At 38.3% G+C, this 22838-nt stretch overlaps 1 protein-coding gene and 1 long non-coding RNA gene across 3 annotated transcripts in view; one reads left to right on the top strand and one right to left on the bottom strand.

The window, feature by feature from the left end:
• Positions 1 to 22838, top strand: part of DSCAM (DS cell adhesion molecule) — an 861731-nt gene that overhangs the window by 515671 nt on the left and 323222 nt on the right. For both annotated transcript variants that reach the window (XM_050784546.1, XM_050784547.1), the window contains one exon: positions 15867 to 16013. In XM_050784546.1, the coding sequence (XP_050640503.1) occupies positions 15867 to 16013 (147 nt within the window). The remainder of the gene's footprint in view (positions 1 to 15866; positions 16014 to 22838) is intronic.
• Positions 445 to 2091, bottom strand: LOC126950701 (uncharacterized). Its single transcript, XR_007724261.1, has 2 exons — positions 1650 to 2091; positions 445 to 1208 (listed from the first exon to the last, which is right to left on the bottom strand). It is a non-coding gene; the product is annotated as an uncharacterized LOC126950701 (long non-coding RNA).

Genomic DNA, 22838 nt, shown 5'->3' on the forward strand with positions numbered 1-22838 from the left:
TATATAAAGTTTTGAAGAAAAGACAAAGCATTGCAAAGAGCTGTCAGAGGGGGACGAGGAGCTTATGAAGTGCACAGGCAGCCCACAGCCTCTCTGCAGTGGTCACGTGAGAGCCAACCCCTCAGCCACATCAACAGCCCACAGCATGTGCCAAGCCCTTAAGAAGTCACACAACATTTCAGAGAATCCTACAAAACCAAAAACACAAAAGCTGTCAACGCAATACATACATTTCTAGGTAGACATATTAGCACGACTCTTATGTGGGTGCCAAGGAATCTTGTAAAGGTTTGTGAAAAGTTGCCATCGGTTTTACTGCCTGTCAGCAGTGGAATGAGTGGATTCACTGATTCGTTCATTTGACAAACATTTAATGAGCAACTACTCTGTATGTGTTCTAGGGGCTGGGAATACAGCATTGAACAAAATACAGAACTAAACGATGCTTGATGGAGCTTTTATTGCCATGGTTAGCATGAGTTACATTCATAAAATATAATACTTAATTTTCATTAAAAAGAATGAACTAGATTTCTTTATATCAACATAGATCTTAAGAGAACACAATGTTGGATGGGAAAAGTGAGTTTTTCCATGAGAAATAGTAAAATACTTTTGTAAGTTTGAAAAACAAAGAGAAAATACAGAATCATACTATGTGAAGTTCATTGCCACATCTATGTGTGGGAGTGTGTGTGTAATAAAATAAAAAATCAAAACTGGGAATACACACTAATATTTCTGATAATAGGGCTTTTTAGGAGAAAAAGATAGGATAGGGAGGGAAGAAAGAAAAAGCATTTTCTGTAAAGTTTTATTTCGTTCATTAAAAATAAAGCAAATGACACCAAATGTTAACAATGATCAATTTTAAGAAATAAGTACATGGATGAGTATTTTATGCATACGTGGGTGATTGGTACTTTTTCAGTTAAATAAATAAATGGCAGTGGGAGGAGGGACAGAGGAAGGACATGGGGAATGAGATGAAAGAAGGATCATGATGAGGCCAGAACTTCCCTAGAGGACTGACCCGTTGTGAGCCTGAGAGATCCCCGGTAGCAAAACTGAGCGGAGCTCCCTGTGGCTCTTTCCGTCCTGGCCTCACGCTGCCTGGTTAGCTTTCCCGACCCATCGTCCATCTCTGCTGTCCTGTTGTTGTCGTCGTCGTTTTGTTTTGAGATGGGGTTTCACTCTTGTTGCCCAGGCTGGAGTGCAATGGCGCGATCTCAGCTCACCGCAACCTCTGCCTCCCAGATTCAAGCAGTTCTCCTGCCTCAGCCTCCCGAGTAGCTGGGATTACAGGCGTTTTTCCACCATGCCCGGCTAACTTTGTATCTTTAGTAGAGATGGGTTTTCACCATGTTGGTCAGGTTAGTCTCTAATTCCCGACCTGAGGTGATCCACCCACCTAGGCCTCCCACAGTGCTGGGATTACATGTGTGAGCCACCATGCCAGGCCTTCTGCTGTCCAGTTTTAGTAACAGCTTTAGCACCTGCCTTGCTCTGCTCTCAGCATTCCCTGCTTTAACCATCCCGATTTCACCTTTGCATCCCTTACGTCTATCTTTTATCTCACAGTCTGAAAATGAAAATCATCTACCACTATCCTGGCACCAGCCCCTGAGCCTCCCAGAACTCCCACTTACCTGGGCCATGTCAGCCCTGCAGCCATGGAGCGCCTCCAGGGGGTGCCTCTCCTGTGCTTCCTTGGCTGTGATCTCCAAGAAGAGGAAAAGCCAACTGCCCGTCTCCTTGTCCACCTTAGTAGCTTCGTTTCTCCCTCCTAGCAGTAGACTGCTATCCCTTTCTCCAAGAAACATTGTATAACCCACCTCTTCCAGGAAACATCATGAACACAGTGCTTCTCAAATGTTGGTGATTCATGAACTGTCTTTATGATATCTGCAATCACTGAATACCATCTGTGCTAGTATTTTTGTGTTTTGAATAATTCTTGTTTACTTAAAACAACGTAATTGTAAAAAAAAAAAAAAAAAAAAAAGCATTACATTACTACTTTTAAATGGAAGATCAGTTTAACTAGCCATATAGATAAATGCAATACAATGAAAGAAAAACAATATTAAATTCTAGTCATATACAATTTTCTTCCAAAGACTCTAAGCCAGTAGTTTACTTTTCCTTTGTCAAAAAAAAAAGAAAAGAAAAAGGAGATTAAGAAGTGTCAGAGCAGTTGTGAAGATATCTTACTTCTGCAGAAACATGCTGAGAATTCTAGTGGAGGCGCCTAAGTAGGTGGGTGGATAACTGGTACCTTCTGTGGCTTTCCGTTTGAAAGAATCACAAGAATTATGATTTACAGAGGGGAAAAATTCTCACCGTGTGTCCGGATATCATTTCTCTGTAGCATCTTATCTGCTGCATACCATCAGTGGGTTCCACTCCATCTGAATTCATCATAGATATATCCTTTTCTTTTCTTTTCTTTTTTTCTCTTTTTAGAGGGAGTCTTGCTCTGTCACCCAGGCTGGAGTGCAGTAGTGGCGTGACCTCAGCTCAAAGCCTCTGCCTCCTGGGTTCCAGCAATTCTCCTGCCTCAGTCTCCTGGGTAGCTGGGATTCCAGGTGCACGCCACCATGCCTGGCTAATTTTTGTATTTTTAGTAGAGACAGGGTTTCACCACATTGGCCAGGCTGGTCTCGAACTCCTGGCCTCAGGTCATCTGCCCGCCTAGGCCTCCCAAAGTGCTGGGATTACAGGCGTGAACCACCTGCCTGGCCAGATATATCATTTTCTATCTCTCTTTACATCAGCGCTTACATATATCCAACTGACAGTGTTTGCCTCTGTTCTGCAGTTGTTTGCACTTTTACTTTAAGGTATGTTTCCTTTCCTTCTCATTAGGAATTAGCCTTTTAGATACCTTTAATTCCATTACTAGGTCTGCATATGGTGGGCAGTTGCTCTATGATTTTATTAATACCATTTCGTTACAAAGGATATTGCAAGGCAATGGAGTTTGTGATAAGCTAGATCTGGAAAAGTCATTTAGGGAATTGAGTTACTCTCACAGTGCAAGGCTCTGTGACATGGAAGCCAGCCTCAAAGATTCTCATGGGGTCAGACTATTTAAAACCAAAAGGCTGTGGAGTGGGAGTGGCATGGGGGACCCCATCTGACATGGTTTCTACCCTTGGATGTTCTCATAGGTACATATATTTGCATGTATATTTGTATGGACAGCTCAGTAAACTCATTGCAGTTTCCTTTGACATTATCGCGTGTCATCGGGAAACAAACATAATCCAAAACCTTCAAACGATGTTGCATTTAAAAAAAATAAACTGCTTTCTCTGCTATTCCCATTATAAATGCAACCAAGCCTGTGACCTTATAGACTTGCTAGTCTTGAAGCATGTGTTTGAGGTGGGAAAAATTGTGGCATGTCCAAGAAAATGATACAATATATATTTTGGAAATAGAATTGATAGGACATAGAATTGGTCTGAATGCCAGGATGAGGCAAAGGTGTTGAAGACCAAGGTGGCTGCTAGGTCTTGGTGAGGAGCCCTGAACAGGTGAAGAGTCCCCCTGCCAGGAATAAGAACTAAGGGATTTACTAATGCAGACATCTTTAATTTAAAATACAGAAATGTTTAAAGAGAGAACTTTAAGAATCCCAGATATACCAGCTGAAGCTTAAAGACGATTAGCCTTGCTTTGAAATGGACGCCTAGTCAGAAAAGTAACAATTCCATCTCTAAGATGTCGAGAAAGGCTCTTCAAACATTTTTTGCTCTGACTCTCGGTAAGAAATGCATAGAAAAAAGACATTTTATCTTAGAACTCAGTAATGCACATACATAAATATACAAACACACCCATAATCTTATGTACACAGAGGTGTACTGAAACAAGACTGCAGAATATTTATCATCACTGATACATACTGATACATTCTACGCTCTTCTATTTCATTTTTTTAAAAAATAAAGCTACAATCCATGAAACTGATTTCACAACCTATTAATATGTGAACCCAAAGTGTGAAAAACCATTGTCCCATAATATTAAGTGGCCACAACATAGTGTCTATTTTCATTCTTTATGGTTCCTGTTTCTCCAGATTCTTTCCCATAATCCTATGTCATCTGTATCAGGTAAACAGACTTTACAGTTAATTTTAAATGTGTTTTGCCAATAAACCCAGTGTCTTAAATTCCTTTTGGGCTGCTAACACAGACCAGGTCAGCAGTCATTGTGGGTTGAAGCGCCATGCTCTGACCTTCCTTCACTTAATTTTTCCTTCTTGCACATATTGCCTTTTAATCAGCACTGTATTGTGCAGCCACAACTGGAACAGACGATCAACCTGAAATACACACTCCCTTCCAGCCCCAAAATGCAGAAATCTTGGGGGACAGGAAATAACGCTGATGTACCTCTTCTAAATGTGAGTCCGCCTAATACAACAAGCACATTCAATAGCATTCTCTTCCTTCCCCTTTCCTTATCTCTATAATGGGGCTAGTTTCAATTCCCCAAAATCCAAAATAGGTCAGCCATGGACAGCCAGTGCCACACCCCCTGGTTCTTATTCCCGGCAGGAGGACTCTTCACCTGTTCAGGGCTCCTCACCAAGACCTAGCAACCACCTTGGTCCTCATCGCCTTTGCCTCATCCTGGCGTTCAGACCAATTCTATGTCCTATCAATTCTACTTTCAAACTATATCTTGTGTCAGTTTCTTGGATATGCCACAGTTTTTCCCACCTCATATATACTTTTCCTTTAACTTTGTTCTTAGCTCCACTTATCCATGAATAAGCCCTTCTCATCTTCCTACCTTCCACTGAAGTGCAACCTCCTCAGAAATCCTTACATTCACACCCCACTCCAAACCCCCACCATCGAAACAGCTCTGCTCTTTACTAGAGTCAGCTTCCGTTTCACAATTCACATAAATGCACTTATGAGAGTGGACTTATTTTCTTTGTCAGTGTACTCTTTTTGTCTCTGTTCCCAACTGAAATATTTGCTTTCAAATGTCAGTGGCCAAAACCATCTTGTTCATCATATAAATAAATAAATACAATATATAAGTTTTGTGAGCTTCTTTGGTTCTTTAATAAAAAATCCCTTTACTTTTAAAGGAATTATACAAGTATATTCTTTCTAAGGATTCATTCTTTTAAACAACTGGAAATCTAACTAGAGCAAAGATTAATGATAGACGCGAATATCTTCACAAAGATCTGATCATTAACAAACTAAATAGGGTAATTAGGTATACAGTTGGAATGCAGTGTGCAGGCTTAAATTAGTAGTGTATAATTGGGCCTCATTTAACTGCAGGAGAATTTCACTGAGAGAATTTTATTTACATAAAAGAAATGTCTTAGTGAAATTGCTTTGAGAGAATTTAAAATATGTACACCAAATCTCTCCTTACATACTGGATCCAGCTGAGTTGTAAGTTTATTCCTCATGCCCGGTATGATGGTGTTATTTCTAGCCAAATGATTTCTTCCAGGCGGCTCAAGATCCATGCTGGGGCTTCATTATTTCTTGGATATCTTGATGATACTCTCATAAACGTAATAGGCTCCAACAAAGGTTAAATAAAATGATATGGCGAGGGCTCTGCCCCCTCAATATGATCCCTTATTTTACTGATTCTATTTTTAGAAAAAACTCGAAGTACATATATCTTCTAGAGAATCACTTAATTTAGCACTGTGCAAACCTTTGGGGGCAGCAGGTAAGTGGGGCAAACAAGAGGATCCCTTTGTCTTCAGAGAGGAAACTGCCATTTTGAGGGGGCAGCGCTAACACCCGTATCAACTGGATTGATGCAATTATGTGTGAAATGGAGAATTATCGCAGAAGTTCAGGGAGATACTACATGGCAGTTTCAACTTTTGTTGATCAACTACATGGCAGTTTCAACTTTTGTGTGAGGTGTTTGGAGGGGAGAGAATACAAAGACCAGGGTGAACATTGAAAGACTTCCCTTCTGCTTTTAGGCATGTCCGGGTAGCGACCAGCTTGAAAAGCAAGCATAATAAAAGCCGTCTTTGACGCATCTACTCCCGACAGCAATATCATCCTAAATTCATCTCCTTCTATGTTGTGTGTTACATGGGTTTGGTTTACGTCTACTGTGTCCATATGCTCACCACCCACTGACATCTTTTTCCAAAATAAATTTTAACTACCCAAGAAGCACATTTATTAGTCTTCTTTTAAGATACTCAAATACATGACAGTGTAAAATGAAACATAATTTCCCCTCCCCTTCCCCTAATCCACTCATGATTTCAGAGAAAACTACAGTTAACATTTGGGCAGATACCTGCTGATCCAGGCCTCTCTGTTCATTTGCATACACAAATTTATTCGTATACCACTGCCTTTGGTACGTAACATTACAGATGGTTATGTAACCACTTTAGACTATCTAGTGGATATTTTTCTGCAGGATATGTGTACATATACCTTGCTGTCTATTAAGTAACTGCAGAGCATAGATGTACCCTAATTTATTTACTTACTTATCTCTTGATTGGCATTCAGGTTTATGTATAACTTTTCATTGTTAAATTATGCGTCAGTGCATTTTGGGGTGAACATCAAAGTGTGCACATCTGAGTTTTTCCATAGGATAGTCTTTGACGTTGCAAGATGGATTGAAAAGTATGCACGTCTCATACTTGCAAGTTGCCTTTCGAAAATCAAAAGGCTTCACCAATTTACATGCCCACCTGTAGAGGTTTTTATTTCCCACACCCTTTGTCAAGACCACTTATTTTCAAACATTTTATTTTTTTGTTCTAATCTCCTGGATGAAAAGAATCTCTCATTTTAATTTATGTTGATTTGGTCAAGTTCTAAGTAAATTTTGTTCTGCAATTAAGTAAAATGTAATTCATTTAACTTGTGAAAAGCTGACATTTTTGCAATATCAAGTTGTCTAATCCTAGAATTGGATATGCCTCTTAATTTATCCAGGTCTTCTATTTTTTTTTTTATTTTTTTTTTTTATTTTTTGAGACGGAGTCTCACTCTGTCGCCCAGGCTGGAGTGCAGTGGCCGGATCTCAGCTCACTGCAAGCTCCGCCTCCCAGGTTAATGCCGTTCTCCTGCCTCAGCCTCCCGAGTAGCTGGGACTACAGGCGCCCGCCACCTCGCCCGGCTAGTTTTTTGTATTTTTTAGTAGAGACGGGGTTTCACCGTGTTAGCCAGGATGGTCTCAATCTCCTGACCTTGTGATCCGCCGGTCTCGGCCTCCCAAAGTGCTGGGATTACAGGCTTGAGCCACCGCGCCCGGCCCAGGTCTTCTATTTTGTCATTTGGTAGTGATGTGGAGTGTTCTTTAACTCAATTTTGTGCATTTCCAACTCTTAGACATTTAATATTTTTATTGGTTCAGCAAGAATATTTTATCATATTTTATTACAGATTAGAGCTATTCTAAAGTGCTTTTCTCTGTCAGGAAGTTACACAGATGTTCTTATGTAATATCATGATTTTCCCAAAAAGGCAATATTGTCCCTTTGTACAGGTTATATATGTACTCAAGGCTATGGCAATAGGAAGGCACAGAGCTGAGGCCATTTGCACCATCCTTTAGAAGTCCTCTCCCACCTGGCTTTCTTAGCACCATGCTGGCTTGGGTCCTCCAAGCCTCCTCTCACTCCTTTCCTGGGTCTTTTCTTGGCCTTCTTCCTTCACTCCTCTTCCTGGGGAGTTACTAAACTTCAGTTCTCATGAAGGGCTCCTCCTCAACAAGCAAAGTGTGGTCTCCAACGCCCTGTCTCCAGCTTGACTTTAGTCGCTGATTTTAACTGACTCAGCATGCTCACAGCTGAGCTCTTATCTTTTCTGAAACAGAATCTCCCCTACCCCAAATCCTTTGCTCTACCAATGCCACTCCAACCCCATAGATCCCTCAGACTTAATACCTGGCATCTTCTGCTCCTCACCTGAGCTCCGTTGAATGTTTAGGTTAAATATCTTTACATGCTCATGGCTTCTGCCCCACTCTGCTTGTACCTCTGCTTGCCCATGCCTTGCCGTCTCACACTTGTGTCGCGATGCAAACCCAGGGGAGCGATTTGCATGAGGGCATGAGCCAGCGTGCCAGGGCACTATCCTGGCACAGGTACTTCTAGTTGTATAAACTGGGGCAAGTCCTTGAACTTCTCTGTTTCTCAATTTTCTCATCTGAGAAATGGAAATAACAGTATCTTCCTCTTGGGGTCATTTTAAGAACTAAATGTGTCATAACATAAATAATGCCGAAAGCAGTGGTGGCCTCCACCTAGAACCTGTTGGCTCTGATTAGGATTCATGTTAATATCCATGCCTCTATCTAAATGTCCCCTTTTTATAAGGACACTGGTCACATTGGATTAGGGGCATACACTATCCAAGTATGAGTTTATCCTAACATATTACATCTGCAGTGACCGACCCTATTTCCAAATAAAGTCACATCTCGAGGTACTGAAGGTTAGGACATTAACATAAATTTTTGAGGAAGGGGGAAATTCAGCTCATAACATCAGGTTAGATGTCTTCTCTTTAGGGGGCTCTTCTTTTCTCTTATATGCAGCTTTCAACATGCGCTTATTTTTGTCAGGCAACTCAATTGCTCAGGAAATATCTGTAGCTCATTCATGCCTGCATCTACTCCTTTATATATATTTTTATATATCTATTTATAAGATATGTATGATATATATATAGATATTTATATATATCTTCTATTTCAAACACTTCCATTTTAGTTAATGCTAAGAGGCTCATGTCGTTTCTAATGCTATACACTTAGAATGTAGATTTAATTCTTATGTTCCTCTGGTATTTCAGAAACTGTTATTGAAATGGCTTTGGAGAAAGCTCAGTTTCATGACACAGTGTGGCCGTCAGTTGGAGACGGCGGGCACAGCTAATAAAAGTTTCATCGTGGTCGTGCTACCATTTGGCATCTTATTAGCAGAGCCATCTGTTCTTTTAATTGCTATTAACTCAATTCACATAGATTTCAATAGGAAAAACAAAACAAACAAGAGCTCTAAGATATGTTTCTCTAAGTGAAAAATGACATATGCTTTTAAAATCTTCCCCCAAATAGTATTGCCTTTATTGAAGATCTAACAGCTTAGCCACATAGTAAAAAGCCAGGGAACATAATGAAAGAATAATTCATCACAATCTTAAAATATGCTCATTTTCATGTAAGAATATATTCATCTCTGGAGGGGAACAAACTCTTTTTATGTAGTCTACATGAGGAAATGTGCTGAAATCTAAAAAAAGCTACTTTAGCTTTCTTTTTACTGAGACCTAGGAAAGGATGTTTTGAATACAAGCAATAATAGACTATGTAATCAGCCCATGCATTCAACAAATATTTTAGGATATCATAGCCAAGTCCTGTTCTATGTAATGGAGATGAAATGTTGAACAAGACAAAATGAGTTCTTGCTCTTCTAGATGAAGGAGGGAAATGTTAAACCAACCTCTTGCACATGTATGAGATACAGGTATAATAAAACCAAGTCTCTGATCATGAGTGAGCATGATCATGTGGACTGACTTTGCTGGAAATTTGACTTAAAAACTGAGGCCGGGATGACAAGAAGAACTCAGCCAGGGAGAGATCTGGGCTCAGAGCCTCCAGTCAGAGCAATTAAAAGAAGGACAGCATAGCCTGGGCATGGTGGAAGAAGGAGAGAGTAGAAGGGAAGGTTTTGGAGATATGGTCAAAGCCCAAACCATCATAGACCATCATAAGTGGTTAGGTCTAGTGGGATTCCATCAAGGCACTAAATGAGGTATATTGCTAAATGCTCGTGGATGATGAGTAGAGAATACATTGTAGAGAAGAAGAAGTGGACACAGAGAGTTTGAAAAGAGATTGAAAGCTACAATCCTTAGATGTGTGTGGTACAGTTTTGAGGGAGGAAAGTGGATGGATTCAGGATATATTTTGGAGGTAGAAGCAGAAGGCCTTCGTGTTAGATAAAATATGATGGACAAGAATGATTAATTTTGAGAACTTCAGGATATGTTTTTTTTTTTTTTTATGTTCAGATACTAACAGATATGCCAGGGATAATTTTTCAAGTAACATGATAATGATTTGGGGGAAAGTCCCTAAGTTTCTGTGAATATCTATTTCTACTGTGGAAAAGACTTCTGGAGACAATATCTTGGTCAGCTTGGGCTGCTATAACAAATATCATGGACTGGGTGGCTTAAACCACAAAAATTTATCTCTCACTGTTCTGGAGTCTGGGAAGTCCAAGATCAAGGTATTGGCAGATTTGGTGCCGGATGGGGGCCCCCTTCCTGGATTGCAGACAGCCGCCTTCTCACTGATCCCACAGGGCAGAGAGAGAACGTGAGGTCTGGTCCTACCCTTATAATCACATCTATACCTAATTACTTCCCAAAAGCTTTATTTCCAAATACTGTCATATTGGGGATTAAGAATTCGTCATATAAATTTTGTGCAGATGCAAACATTCAGTTCATGGCAGATGTCTGTGATCCTCCTTTCCCCAAGCCTTTCACTGGGATATACAAAAATACTCCATAGACTCAGTATATCTTTCTGTTTACCAATGCTCTGTCATGTGACAGTGGCTCAGAGGTTCGGTAAATATTTTGCCTGTGGTTGACATAGCTCCAAATGGCAGAATTGTGATGTAAAATTCATCTATGTCATTACCACTCAGATTCTTTAATATATGAGGTTGCCTTTCGTAAGTAAGCAAATGAACAATTGAGAGGGGGCCCTGCTATGCTTATGTCAGTGGGATCTTCCCTGTCTGGCTCACACAGGCTACATTTTATACACCTGTGGATTGGCCAGAACAGCAGAATAACAAACATGGCATTTACTAGGATAGATACCATTTTAATTTTTATTTATGGTTAATATTTTTTCAGTTGGAAAGTTATAATTATATACTTTTATTGGGTACAATGTGTTGATTTTGTATGTGTCTATATATGCACACCTAGGTATATACACAGTATGAAATGATTACATCAAGATGATGAACATATCTACCACCTTGCTTATCCCTTTTTTGTGATGAGATATTTGAAATTTACTCTCTGAGCTATTTTGAAATACAGAATACATTATTATTGAGCTTAGTCACTCTGCTGTGCAATGGATGCATGACTATCTGCTAGATGACATAAATGCATTTTAATTTGATTTTCAACAGCAGAACACAGATTACTCATCATTTCTCTTCTTTCTAGATGAAGAAAGCAGAGTTTGGAGTTGAATGACTAGACTGAGGCCACACAGCTGGAAAGGGACAATGACCATTTTGTAGTTCAGATCCACTGGCTTCCAAAGCCCAGGTTTTTTCTTCCACACGGAGAAATCTCTCAAAGTGGATGAGCTTATTGCACCTGAAACCAGGGAAAGATCTTTTAATTTGATTCTTTATAAGAACAAAGAAAAAGTTAGCTGAGTAGATTGAATAAGCACATTAATGAAGAGGACTTTAACATATAAAGTTAATTATTTGTATTTGAATAACACACAAGGATAAAAGCAGGTGTGGGGATAAATACCAGTTTTTCTCCTTGGGTATCAGTAGCCCCTTCATCCTGGTGAGACAAAGACAATGCCTCTTCCATGACTGCTCTCCAGGTTCTTCCCTACTATCCTTTTTCCTCAACTTCTTGGAATGCTCCTAAACCCAAAGGCTCAAATCTGTTTAGATTACAAGCTCCCTAGAGATAGGGGCTGTCTCTCTCATTTTTGCATTTTCGGAGCCTAGGACAGTGCTGGCCCAACGAATGGGTGCATCGCTTGGCTCTGTTTCCTGCCCACTTATAACACATGCTAGTTTCTAGAATCAACTCTGATGCGCATCTTTCTGGAGATCATGCATGCCTGCTTTCTGCAGCTCAGATCTTAAAGATCTGGCTTTCTGCTTTAACAACCCATAGTTCAGCAAAATAGATTTCTAGAACTGCTGCTATTTTAATATCTACCTTTGAAGCAATCGTATAGAAAACCCAAAATGGTGTCGTGCTAGAGCTTCAGAACCCACTGCTCTCTGGGCGGCCCAGCACTATGACAATGGGAAGAACGTGGCCATAGAACTCCAACCCTGAGGGTTTCTGCAACATTTTCCTATTGGGCTAATGCCCCATTTTCTTTGGTAGTTTTGTGTCCCTGCATAGAAATATCCCACTGGACCCTATGCTAATCTTAACCACGCTGACTGAACTGGCACCATGCGGTAGATTTATTTTAGTGGCACTAACATGCAAGCTCATGTTAACTGACATTGGAAAACCAGTCTTTGACTTGCTCATAACTTATTTACTCTTCGTTTATACAAAGTCCTAACAGCCTTGGTATGTCTGTTTTCTAACTCTGAGCATACTGAATGCATCACATTGTGCATTGACAAAGATACTGATAACAAAGGGAAGTAGCATGTAACAGCTGCATAGTAAAGGAGGAAGCAGAAAAGCTATTAAAGACAAGCTCAGAGACTTGAACATCTGGCAGTCTGGGACCATTCCATGCATCTTGAGATGCCAGATAGCTTCTGAGATATTAGTAACTGAGCAGCATGGCTCAGTAATCGATGTCCAAAATGATGACTCAAAATCCAAAAATCATTCACTGTTCAGTTGGCTCTGAATTGCAGTGTGTTTAACATGACAAAAAGTATGAACTATGTTTTAGAAATGTGTCCACTTAAATGCTAATAGTATTCCAAGGAAAATAAAGTTACTCATAAAATTTTTGCTTTGCACAGTTGTATGTTATAAGACAGTTCTGAATAGTCAAGGATGTGTGTGTGCTTGAGTATGTGTGATAGAGAAAGACACACAAAGAGAGAGAGAACCAGACAGAATTGTGTGTTTGCACTTTTTTATACCAATAAATTGTATTTAAACGTTTACCTATTTTAGCAGAAGCACATTCATTAATCCCATTGAAGGACATGAACAAATCATTTATTCCATATGACATGGAAACCTTTGGTGGCATAAAGTGTCTAGTGGGGTACAGGGGCAAGATAGAGAATAGTTAAAATGATTCCTTATTACCACAGAGCTGACATATTTGGTGCTCTAATGACATAGCTGTGCCCTTATTGTCCCTTGATAGTTCCACAGGACTCCCAAGTTGAGACTGTACCCGAGGACCCTGGACTTACCTGTTCCTCTCATAATTAAAAGATCCTACTCTTTAACCTTATTTTATGTTTTAAAATGTTGATCAATTTCAAGATGACATAAATTGAGAAATGAAGGACTAGGCAGAGGAGGTCAGATTAACCCATTTATGCCTGAGGTTGCAATTTTTTGAATTTTTGCAATCAGGCCTTGGCCATGACCTTGAGCAATAGGAGATAAATAACTGCCACATGCTTAGCGTTCCAATAATGAAACGCTAGGCATAAATGGGTTTACGTACAGAAACTCAGTCAATGTCAACTCCTTCATTCTTATAAACATCTCAGAAAATGCTTAAGACAATCAAAGGTTCAAGTTCTTCTGAAATGATATGCCCTAAAGCCTTATTTAACATAAGTGAGTAAACAAAAAAATAATGTTAGATATTGCAAGAACAAAATGTTCCTAGAGAATAGAGCCCTCTCTGGAGTCGGTAATAATGCAGGCTGCTGCTATCTGTGTGCATTTCTCAACCTTTCTGGAAAATGGCACGCAAAATCCTTTCCACTGATATTTTGCCACCACTCATGGCCTGTCAATTCTAATGAAAATACTCCATGCTAAGAAGGTGACAGGAATTACATACATCATCTTTTTTTTAGTTTCCTTTCTGTCTATCAAACTGTACTTTAAAGGAACTGATTATTAAAGCATTATGTAAGTATGCAAACGATATTGAAAGAGAAATAATATTTCCATTATACACAATGTGTATCATAAGAAAGGCTGAGTGTGATGACATATGACAAGTGGTAAAAGGTATTTTTAGTTGCTTTCATTTTGGGGAGTAATAAAGAAAAATTATCTGGAATATACAGCATTAGGAGATTTTTCAATTTCTCTAATAGCTAGCATTATTTGTGGCATATTTTAAACTAAATATCTAACTGGAATTGTTTTGAAAGTTAATGTAGATATTAGTTTAAATATATGTTATACTAGCTTTAATAATTAATTTGTACTCATTTGAAAAGCTTATACAAGGTCAGTATTTGCTCTGTTATTTTATGATCTTTTTCACATCTGTGTTCTTTGTAATTACTCCTAACTCATGAGATTTCATAAATCATTTTTGGGCTGGGCATGGTGGCTCATGCCTGTAATCCCACTTTGGGAGGGATTACACTCCCTAGCACTTTGGGAGGCTGAGACAGGTGGATCACTTGAGTTCATGAGTTCAAGACCAGCCTGGGCAACATGGTGAAATCTCGTCTCTATGAAAAAATACAAAATTAGCCAGATGTGATGGCCGACTTCCATAGTTCCAGCTACTCGGGAGGCTGAGGTGGAAGGATTGCTTGAGCTCAGGAGGTGAAGGTTGCAGTGAGCTTAGATGACACCACTATACACTACAACCTGGATAATACAGCCAGACCTAGTCTCAAAAAAAAAAAAAAAAAAAAATTTAATTTATCAGAGCAACTGACCTATGCATGATGTGTAGTTATTGCAGAAAATGACCAAGAAATTATGTTTACAATTTAAATATGTAAAGCTCAAAAGCAATGAATCTAAGACTCCTGGAAATTCAGACTGAAATAAACTAAAGGACGTTTCAACTGAACCTGAGAAAAACAAGCAATAAAACCTGATTCTTTGGCATTTTAGTCTTTTTTCAAAGAGAAAAATCACATTCTTTCCAGTGGAATCACATCACATGCAGAAACAGCCCATAGAAGAGTCTAACGGTGGCAGGTGTACTGAGTTACCCACCACGAAGGTGCAGTGAGGCACTCTCAGCCCTACTTTTATGCTCCAACTTGTTTTATCACCCAATTAAAATTGAACAGTGAAAAATATATTTAAAAGTTACGTTTTCAAAGGGAAAAAAAACATGGTTGCCCTTCTTAAATTAACACTGATATTTGATCTCAGTGTTGGCCCTTTCTGTACAACTGAAGCTTTACCGGTAAAAATCACAGGTTACCGATAGGACACTGTTTTGTGCTGACATGTGGGCAATGACTGATCATGAATTTTTTTCTTGAGGTAAAAATTGTTATTGTCAATGATTTGAATAGTCCCTTTAAAAGTTAGTGATTAAGAAATAACAGTATTCTAAAACTCTGAATCTGGGAAGAATTGATGTGTGTAGTAGAATATAGTGATAAATATTGGTTATTATTGGGAGGAAATAAGACAGCCTTTTTGGGGAAAGTTTGTAGAATATTTTGTTACTTTGTAGTCTGATATTTTTGTGCTTTTATTGAAATATTTTAAACTGAGAAAAAAGTTTATACTTTTATAAGCTAGAAATATGCAACAAAAAGTTAATACTCCCTTAATTTGTCACATGCTAAGAGAAATGCAATGATCCAAGAAAATATTCTATGTTCACTATATACCAATTATATGACAACTTCATTGCTGTAAGATAAATGCATGACCTAAAAAACAGTTTGAGGTTAGATTTGCTAAGTGTATATTGTATAGCATAAGTACTAAAAACCCTTAATGTAGGCTAGTCAAAAAGTTAACACAGCTTGGACCCATATTTGACACACACACACACACACACACACACACACACACATGACACACACACCCATTCTTAGCCTTTTCATTAAGTTTCTTCAGGTGGAAAAAAAAACTGTTTAAGGACTTTGTCTATGTGGTTGGGTTGCTTTCATTGTGTTTTAACCAAGTCATTGTTTTCCTGTATTTCAGGATCTAGATTTCTCATCACATCCACGGGAGCCTTGTATATTAAAGATGTACAGAATGAAGATGGATTGTATAACTACCGCTGCATCACGCGGCATCGATACACCGGAGAGACGAGGCAGAGCAACAGCGCCAGACTTTTTGTATCAGGTAAAAACTCATCAGACTCTGTCTGCCATGTCTGCTGTTTCTTTGTTAGTATCCTGAGACGACTCAATCAAAATTGTGGAGTGTTGCCATTAAAATGGAGCCTTCAATTCCTTTTCCAAAATAGTTTAGCAATTTTAAAACTCTTTTAAATGAATATGAATACAATTTCATAGAAATACAGATTTCACATTTGTCAAACCAGTAATTGACCCATTCACATGACGACGTGTTAGCATTTCAGGGAGCACATTAGGAGTGAAAGATCCATCTCCATCTCAAATATCCATCTCAAATGCAGTCAAATTGCATTTGATTTGATTAGAAAATCAAATACAAAATACCCAACCTTTGCCTTTGTGGCTAAAGAATATAAAATTGCTCCCTGTGGTAAATATCCTGTAAGGTTGTAATAGTGAGATGGAAGTGACCAAAGGTTGCTTGCTCTCAATATTTAAGAAGTACCTTATTTGTAATAATGCTTTATGGGAAGAAGTGAAGGGAACTTGTTGAACATTGGGATAATTTAAAACATCACTGCCTGAGCACCCACTTTTTGTCCTTGATAAAACGACACAGGAGCCAACATAAAGGGGCTCTCATCAGTCAAAGGGAATTAACTGAGTATCAGCAGTGATGCTTGCACATGATTGATAAACATTAAATACTGTGAAAACCTTTGAGTTCATTACAATTTTATACATATATGTATATATACACATACATGTGCATATATACTTCAATGTGAACACATGAATATATATTTCATATAAAGAAAGAAATAAGAATCTCATTGGTCTGCATAGTAGTAACCAGGACACTAACTCTTCATTCTGATAACAGGTGATTAAAGACAACAACAACTCAATGTATTCTGTCTTTCCTATAGCTACTGTATTTTTAGGTAACCAGCTAACCTTAGTTCAGAAGGGAAAGTTCATTTTGCAGAATAATTGTGTCTGCTGAATGCGACAGAAATGACAAAATTAGAAAATTTCATTTTCAATCTTAATAAAATAACTCAGATAAATTTTAACATCTGACCTCACTGATCAATTGAGTGTCACTAAGAACGGGAAAACCACACATTATGTGGATGCAATGTGAAGTGCACAGCACCCCTCTCAAAGAGAAAGAGGTTGAACACTTATCTAACCAACCCACTGAAATAAATTCCAGTTCATAAGAAAAATGCCTGTGGCAATAACGGCACAAATTAAATGATGTCATAGACAAGCAAATTCAGCATGGTAACTACCTGGTTTCTTTAGGAAGTCAAGTCAAATACATGGGAGAAAGGAGGGCTGGCTCTGCATTAAGAAAGACTCAAGAGATGTAACAACTGCATGTGAATAGGAGAAGGATCTTGATTTAATTAATTCAATTGTTTAAAAGCTAGCCACTTTTGAGCTGATGAGGAAAAATGAATTTGCAGTGTATATACTACTTGATATTGTGTAATACAGACTGTGGTTATGTAACAAAACTCTATTTTTATTAGAGAAGCATGCTAGTGATGTGATGATAAAATGACATAGCTTCCCTTTTTTGTTGCTGTTTTTGTTTTGAGGTGGAGTCTCGCTCTGTTGCCATGCTGGAGTGCAGTGGCACGACCTTGGCTCAATGCGATCTCTGCCTCCTGGGTTCAAGTGATTCCCCTTCCTCAGCCTCCTCAGTAGCTGGAACTACAGGCGTGCACCACCACGCCCAGCTAATTTTTTGTGTTTTGGTAGAGACAGGGATTCACCATGTTGGCCAGGATGGTCCGATCTCCTGACCTCGTGATCTACCTGTCTTGGCCTCCCGAAGTGATGGGATTACAGGCGTGAGCCACTGCGCCTGGCCTATAGCTTCCCTTTTGTTGCATATTCTTTACCACCAAAAACAAAGTAAAACTATCAAGAAATAAACATGATTAAGAATAGAAAAGTTTTGGTGTCAGAGCCATTAATATGATGAATATATGGGATGCATCATATTATTTTTGTCTATTTTTGTGTAAGTTTTCAAACGTTTGGGATAAAAATAACTTTTGTAAATATATATTAAAAAGTTTGAAGACTGAGACAAAGACAAAAAAGATACTGAAGGGGATGAAAAGGAAAGACAGTGCTGTTTGGTTATTTAGATTTGACATATGACCAAATATCCCCACAAGAGCCTGTCTCAAGCATTGCCTCAATCATGCACTTAAAATATAAAACATTGGATGCTGGTGAGGGTGCAGAGAAAAGGGAACCCTTATACGCTACTGGTGGCAATGTAACTTAGTCCTGCCATTATCGAAAGCAGACTGGAGATTTCTCAAAGAACTTAAAATAGAGCTACCGTTTGACCCAGCAATCCCATTACAGAGTAATATATCCAAAAGAAAATAAATCACTCTTCCAAAAAGACGTATACGCTTGTATGTTCATCACTGGGCTATTCACAATAATAAAGATGTGAAATCAGCCCAGGTGTCCTTCAATGGTAGATTGGATAAATAAGATGTGGTACATATAAACTGTAGTATACTGGAAAGCCATAAAAAAGAATGAAATCTTGTTCTTTGAAGCAATGAGGATGGAGCTGGAGGCCATAATTCTTAGTAAATTAACACAGGAATAGAAAACCAAGTACCTCATGTTCTCACTTATAAGTGAGAGCTAAATATTGACCACACGTGGACACAAATATGGGAACAACAGACACTGTGGATACTAGACTGTGGAGGGCAGGGAGTTTGGGTTAAAAAGCTACCTATCAAGTACCATGCTCACTATCTGAGGAGCAGGATCTCTACTCCAAACCTCAGCATCACGTAATATTCCCAAGTAACAAATCTACATATACCACCTGTATCTAAAATAAAAGTTGAAATAAAAAAAGAAATACGTCATTCCAGTTTCATAAAACAGTTTTATTGAGATGCAATTTAGTTTCATATAAACTCCATTCAGTTTATTCACTAATTTTAGTAAATGCGTAGAGTTGTGCCACAACTGCACCAATCTAATTTTAGAATATTTTCACCACCCAAAAGATTCCTCCTACCCATTTGAAGCCAATTTCAATGTCCATCCCCAGTCCCAGACAACCACTAATCTATTGTCTGTCTCTGTAAAGTTGCATTTTCTGGATATTTCACATAAATGGAATGATACAAGATGTGGATTTTGTGTCTGCCTTCTTTCATGTAGCACCCATGTTGTAATGTGTTAGTCATTCACTCTTTCTTGTTGCTGAAGAGCATGTGATCATCTGTAAATACTGCATTTGGTTATTAGTTCACTAAATTATGGACATTTGGGTTGTTTCCACTCTTTGATGATGAATAATCCTGCTACGAACATTTGTACCTAAGTCTTTGAGTGAACATGTTTTCATTCATTTAGGGTAGGTACCTAGAAGTTGGGGCCTCATGGCAAATTGAAGTTTAAACATTTTGAGAAAATGCCAACCTGTTCTGGCTGCTTTTATTTGGCAAGTATATCACAATACACCTGGGGAAAAAATAAACTCTAGCCAATGTGATGTAAGAGGAGAAAAATGTGTGGGTTTGTAGGAAATTCTGCTTAAAAGTGACTTCACTGAGGGGGCATTCTTACGCATTTTTGCTTTCCTTCTTTATACCACCTGTGATGTGGATGTGAAGGCTGACACTCCAGCAGCCATTTTTATGTGAAATCTATATGTGTGCCTATGTAAGTCTATATTTACCTTCCACCAACAATGGGTGAAGATTCCAGGTCCCTACATCTTTACCAGCATTGTTTGTGATTTTATTGCAGTCATCCTAGTGGGTGTGAAGTCATGTCTCACTGTGATTTTAATTCATATTACTGTAATGCCTAGTGATATTGAGCATCTTTTTGTGTACTGATTAGTTATTTGTATATCTTCTTTGGTGATGTAAAATATCAACGATTTTGCCCATTTTTGGGTTGTTTCTTCTCATTATAGAGATGTAAGCATTTTTAATATTTTTTGGATTTGAGTTCTTGATTAGAAATATGATTTTCAAATTTTTTTCACTTAATGATGCCTTTGAGAATGCTACAGTTCTTAATTTTTTTATTTTTTTATTTTTATTGTTTGAGATGGAGTCTTGCTTTGTTGCCAAGGCTGGAATGCAGTGATGCGATCTTGGCTCACTGCAACCTCCGCCTTCCGGGTTCAAGCTATTATCCTGCCTCTGTCTGTAGCTGGGACTACAGGTGCATGCCACCACACCTGGCTAATTTTTGTGTTTTTAGTAGAGACGGGGTTTCACCATGTTGACCAGGCTCATCTTGAAGTCTTCATCTCATGTCATCTGCCCACCTCAGCCTCCCAAAGTGCTGGAATTATAGGCATGAGTCACCAGGATGGGCCAGTTTTTTTAATTTTGAAGAAGTTTATTATGTTGATTTTTTCTGTTGTTGCTTGTTTTTTTAGTGTTATGTCTAAGAACTTCTCAAGGTCATGAAGATATTTTCCTTATGTTTTCTTCTAAAAGCTTTTATAGTTTTAGTTGTAATATTTAGATCAATAATCCATTTTGAGTTAGTTTTTGTAGGTAGTGTGAGGCAAAGTTCTAATTTATTTTCCTTGTGGATATCCAATTGTCTCAGCCATTTTTAAAAATGTCATTAGAATTACATAGCACTGTCTTAAGCATATTTGAGAAATTTCTGCCAATAGTTTCAGTTAGAATAAAACTTTTTAAGTGCAGTCATTGAGAGTTGATTTTTTATGAATAGCATTAGAAGTTGGTGCATTTCGTTTTCAGAGATGGTGGGATTGTTCTGCAAAGAAAGTCAGAGGTGCGCACTGTGGTGTTTGTTGTCAGCCACCCCTGCCAAAGGGGTGACATCTTTGTACCACCTTCTCCAACTCTACTTCTACTTCGTATTCTAAATAAAATGACAGATTTCGCAACTATTTTTTCATAGTACTTTATAATATCTTCAATATTCCACTCTAGTGTAACTAAAATCTGTATTACTGAAGAACAAGAGCTATCATTATATTCTCATATTTCTTAAATAAATGAAGACAGTTCAGAATAATAGAGAAGCTTACCCCAGGTAATACATATTATCTTGGATATGATTTCTACTTACTAAACAATATTGCGATGTTTATATGGCCTGCAAGTTAGTGTAGTAGGAGGTAATAAATCACATGCGGTTGAGGATGTCCAAGACCATTTCTGGAGTTGGCTTTAGGCACATCTTTGTGTCTTCTCGTTCACGGAACCCATTGGGTGTGCAGGTGATGATACTTCCAGTAACATGGATGCAGAGAGCTAACCATTTTTCTAGATGCTTCGTTGATGCTAGAAGATGCCAGAGATCGGTGAGACATCATTGGTTAGGCCTGTCTTCTTAATTATTCAGTCTCTAAGAACATAACTTGATCTTCAAACCAATACTTTTCAAAGTCCGTTTGTAATTTCCTTTAGAAGCAGGTAAATGAAGCGGTGAAGTTTTTGCTGGCACAGGTTCTGTACTTGGGTAGTGTGAAACTTTTATATCTCTCTCGCCTCCTGGAGCCCCATAGTCATGCATGTGAATGAGTATAATTCTGGAATATAGAATCCTTCAGTTAATGAAGAATTAGAGGAGTCCTGGAAGCTCATCAGGTATTCTTTAAAAGAGTATTTAGGTTCCCTCATCATATCACTGTCACATTGTTCTCATAAGACACCAGTGAAGTTAAAAGAGCAGCAAGTTCATAATGAAGTTTTATCTCTCTCTGATGATTATAAAAGAAATGGAAAGCCAAGACATTTCAGCTAAATGCTTTTGTTCTATTTTCAACAGTGCCTGCTGACTGCCCCCAGTGGCTGACTACGGAATCACAGCCTCTTAAAGAAGTCTTTCTATTAATAAATGATTTTTTGATGTTATTGTTTATTAAAACAGAAGTTTACTCTCTTGTATATAAGTCCAGAAGCTGGTTTGCCAGCTCCAGTGTCACCAGGGACCAGGCTTTTATCTTTGTGATCCATTATCCTCATGTGAGATTCCATTCTCAATATGATTTCAAAGTCCAAAGTGAGTGCTGCAGCTCCTGCCTTTATATCCACATTCCAGGTGATATAAAGAAGCAAAGGAAAAATGCATAAAAACACCCCTCTCAGCTAAGTCACCTTTAAGCAGAATTTCCTACAAATCCACACATTTTCACCTCTTACATCTCCTTGGCTAGAGTTTATTTTTCCTCCAGGTTAATTGAGGTATTGAAAAATGAAAATTGAATATATTTAAGGTATACAATGTGATGTTCACTATGCATATATATATATGCATGTATATATATGTGTGTATATATATACTATGTGTGTATATATATATACACCACTATCAAGCAAAATAACATATCTATTGCCTCACATAGTTACATTTGTATGTGTATGTATGTATGTGTGTGATGACAACATTTAAAATCAACTGTCTTTGAAAATTTCAAGTATATAAGATAGTGTTATTAACTATAGTCACTATGCTGCATATTAAACCTCCAGAACCTATTCATCTGGCATAACTGAAACTTTATACCCTTTTACCTACCATATGATCTAGCAATCCCACTCTGGGTATATATCCAAAGGAAATGAAATTAGGTATCTGCACTCCCATGTTTATTGCAGAATCATTCACAACAGTCAGAATATGAAAAAAACTTAAGTGTTCATTTACATATGCACACACGCATAGGAATATTATTCCTATATACACAAAGGAATATTATTCAGCCTTAAAAAAAGAAGGAAATCTTTCCATTTGCAATGACATCGATGAACCTGAAGGGCATTATGCTAAGTGAAGTAAGCCATGCACAGAAAGACAAACATTGTCT

This window comes from Macaca thibetana, chromosome 3 (assembly GCF_024542745.1).
Source record: "Macaca thibetana thibetana isolate TM-01 chromosome 3, ASM2454274v1, whole genome shotgun sequence".
NCBI lineage: Eukaryota > Metazoa > Chordata > Mammalia > Primates > Cercopithecidae > Macaca > Macaca thibetana.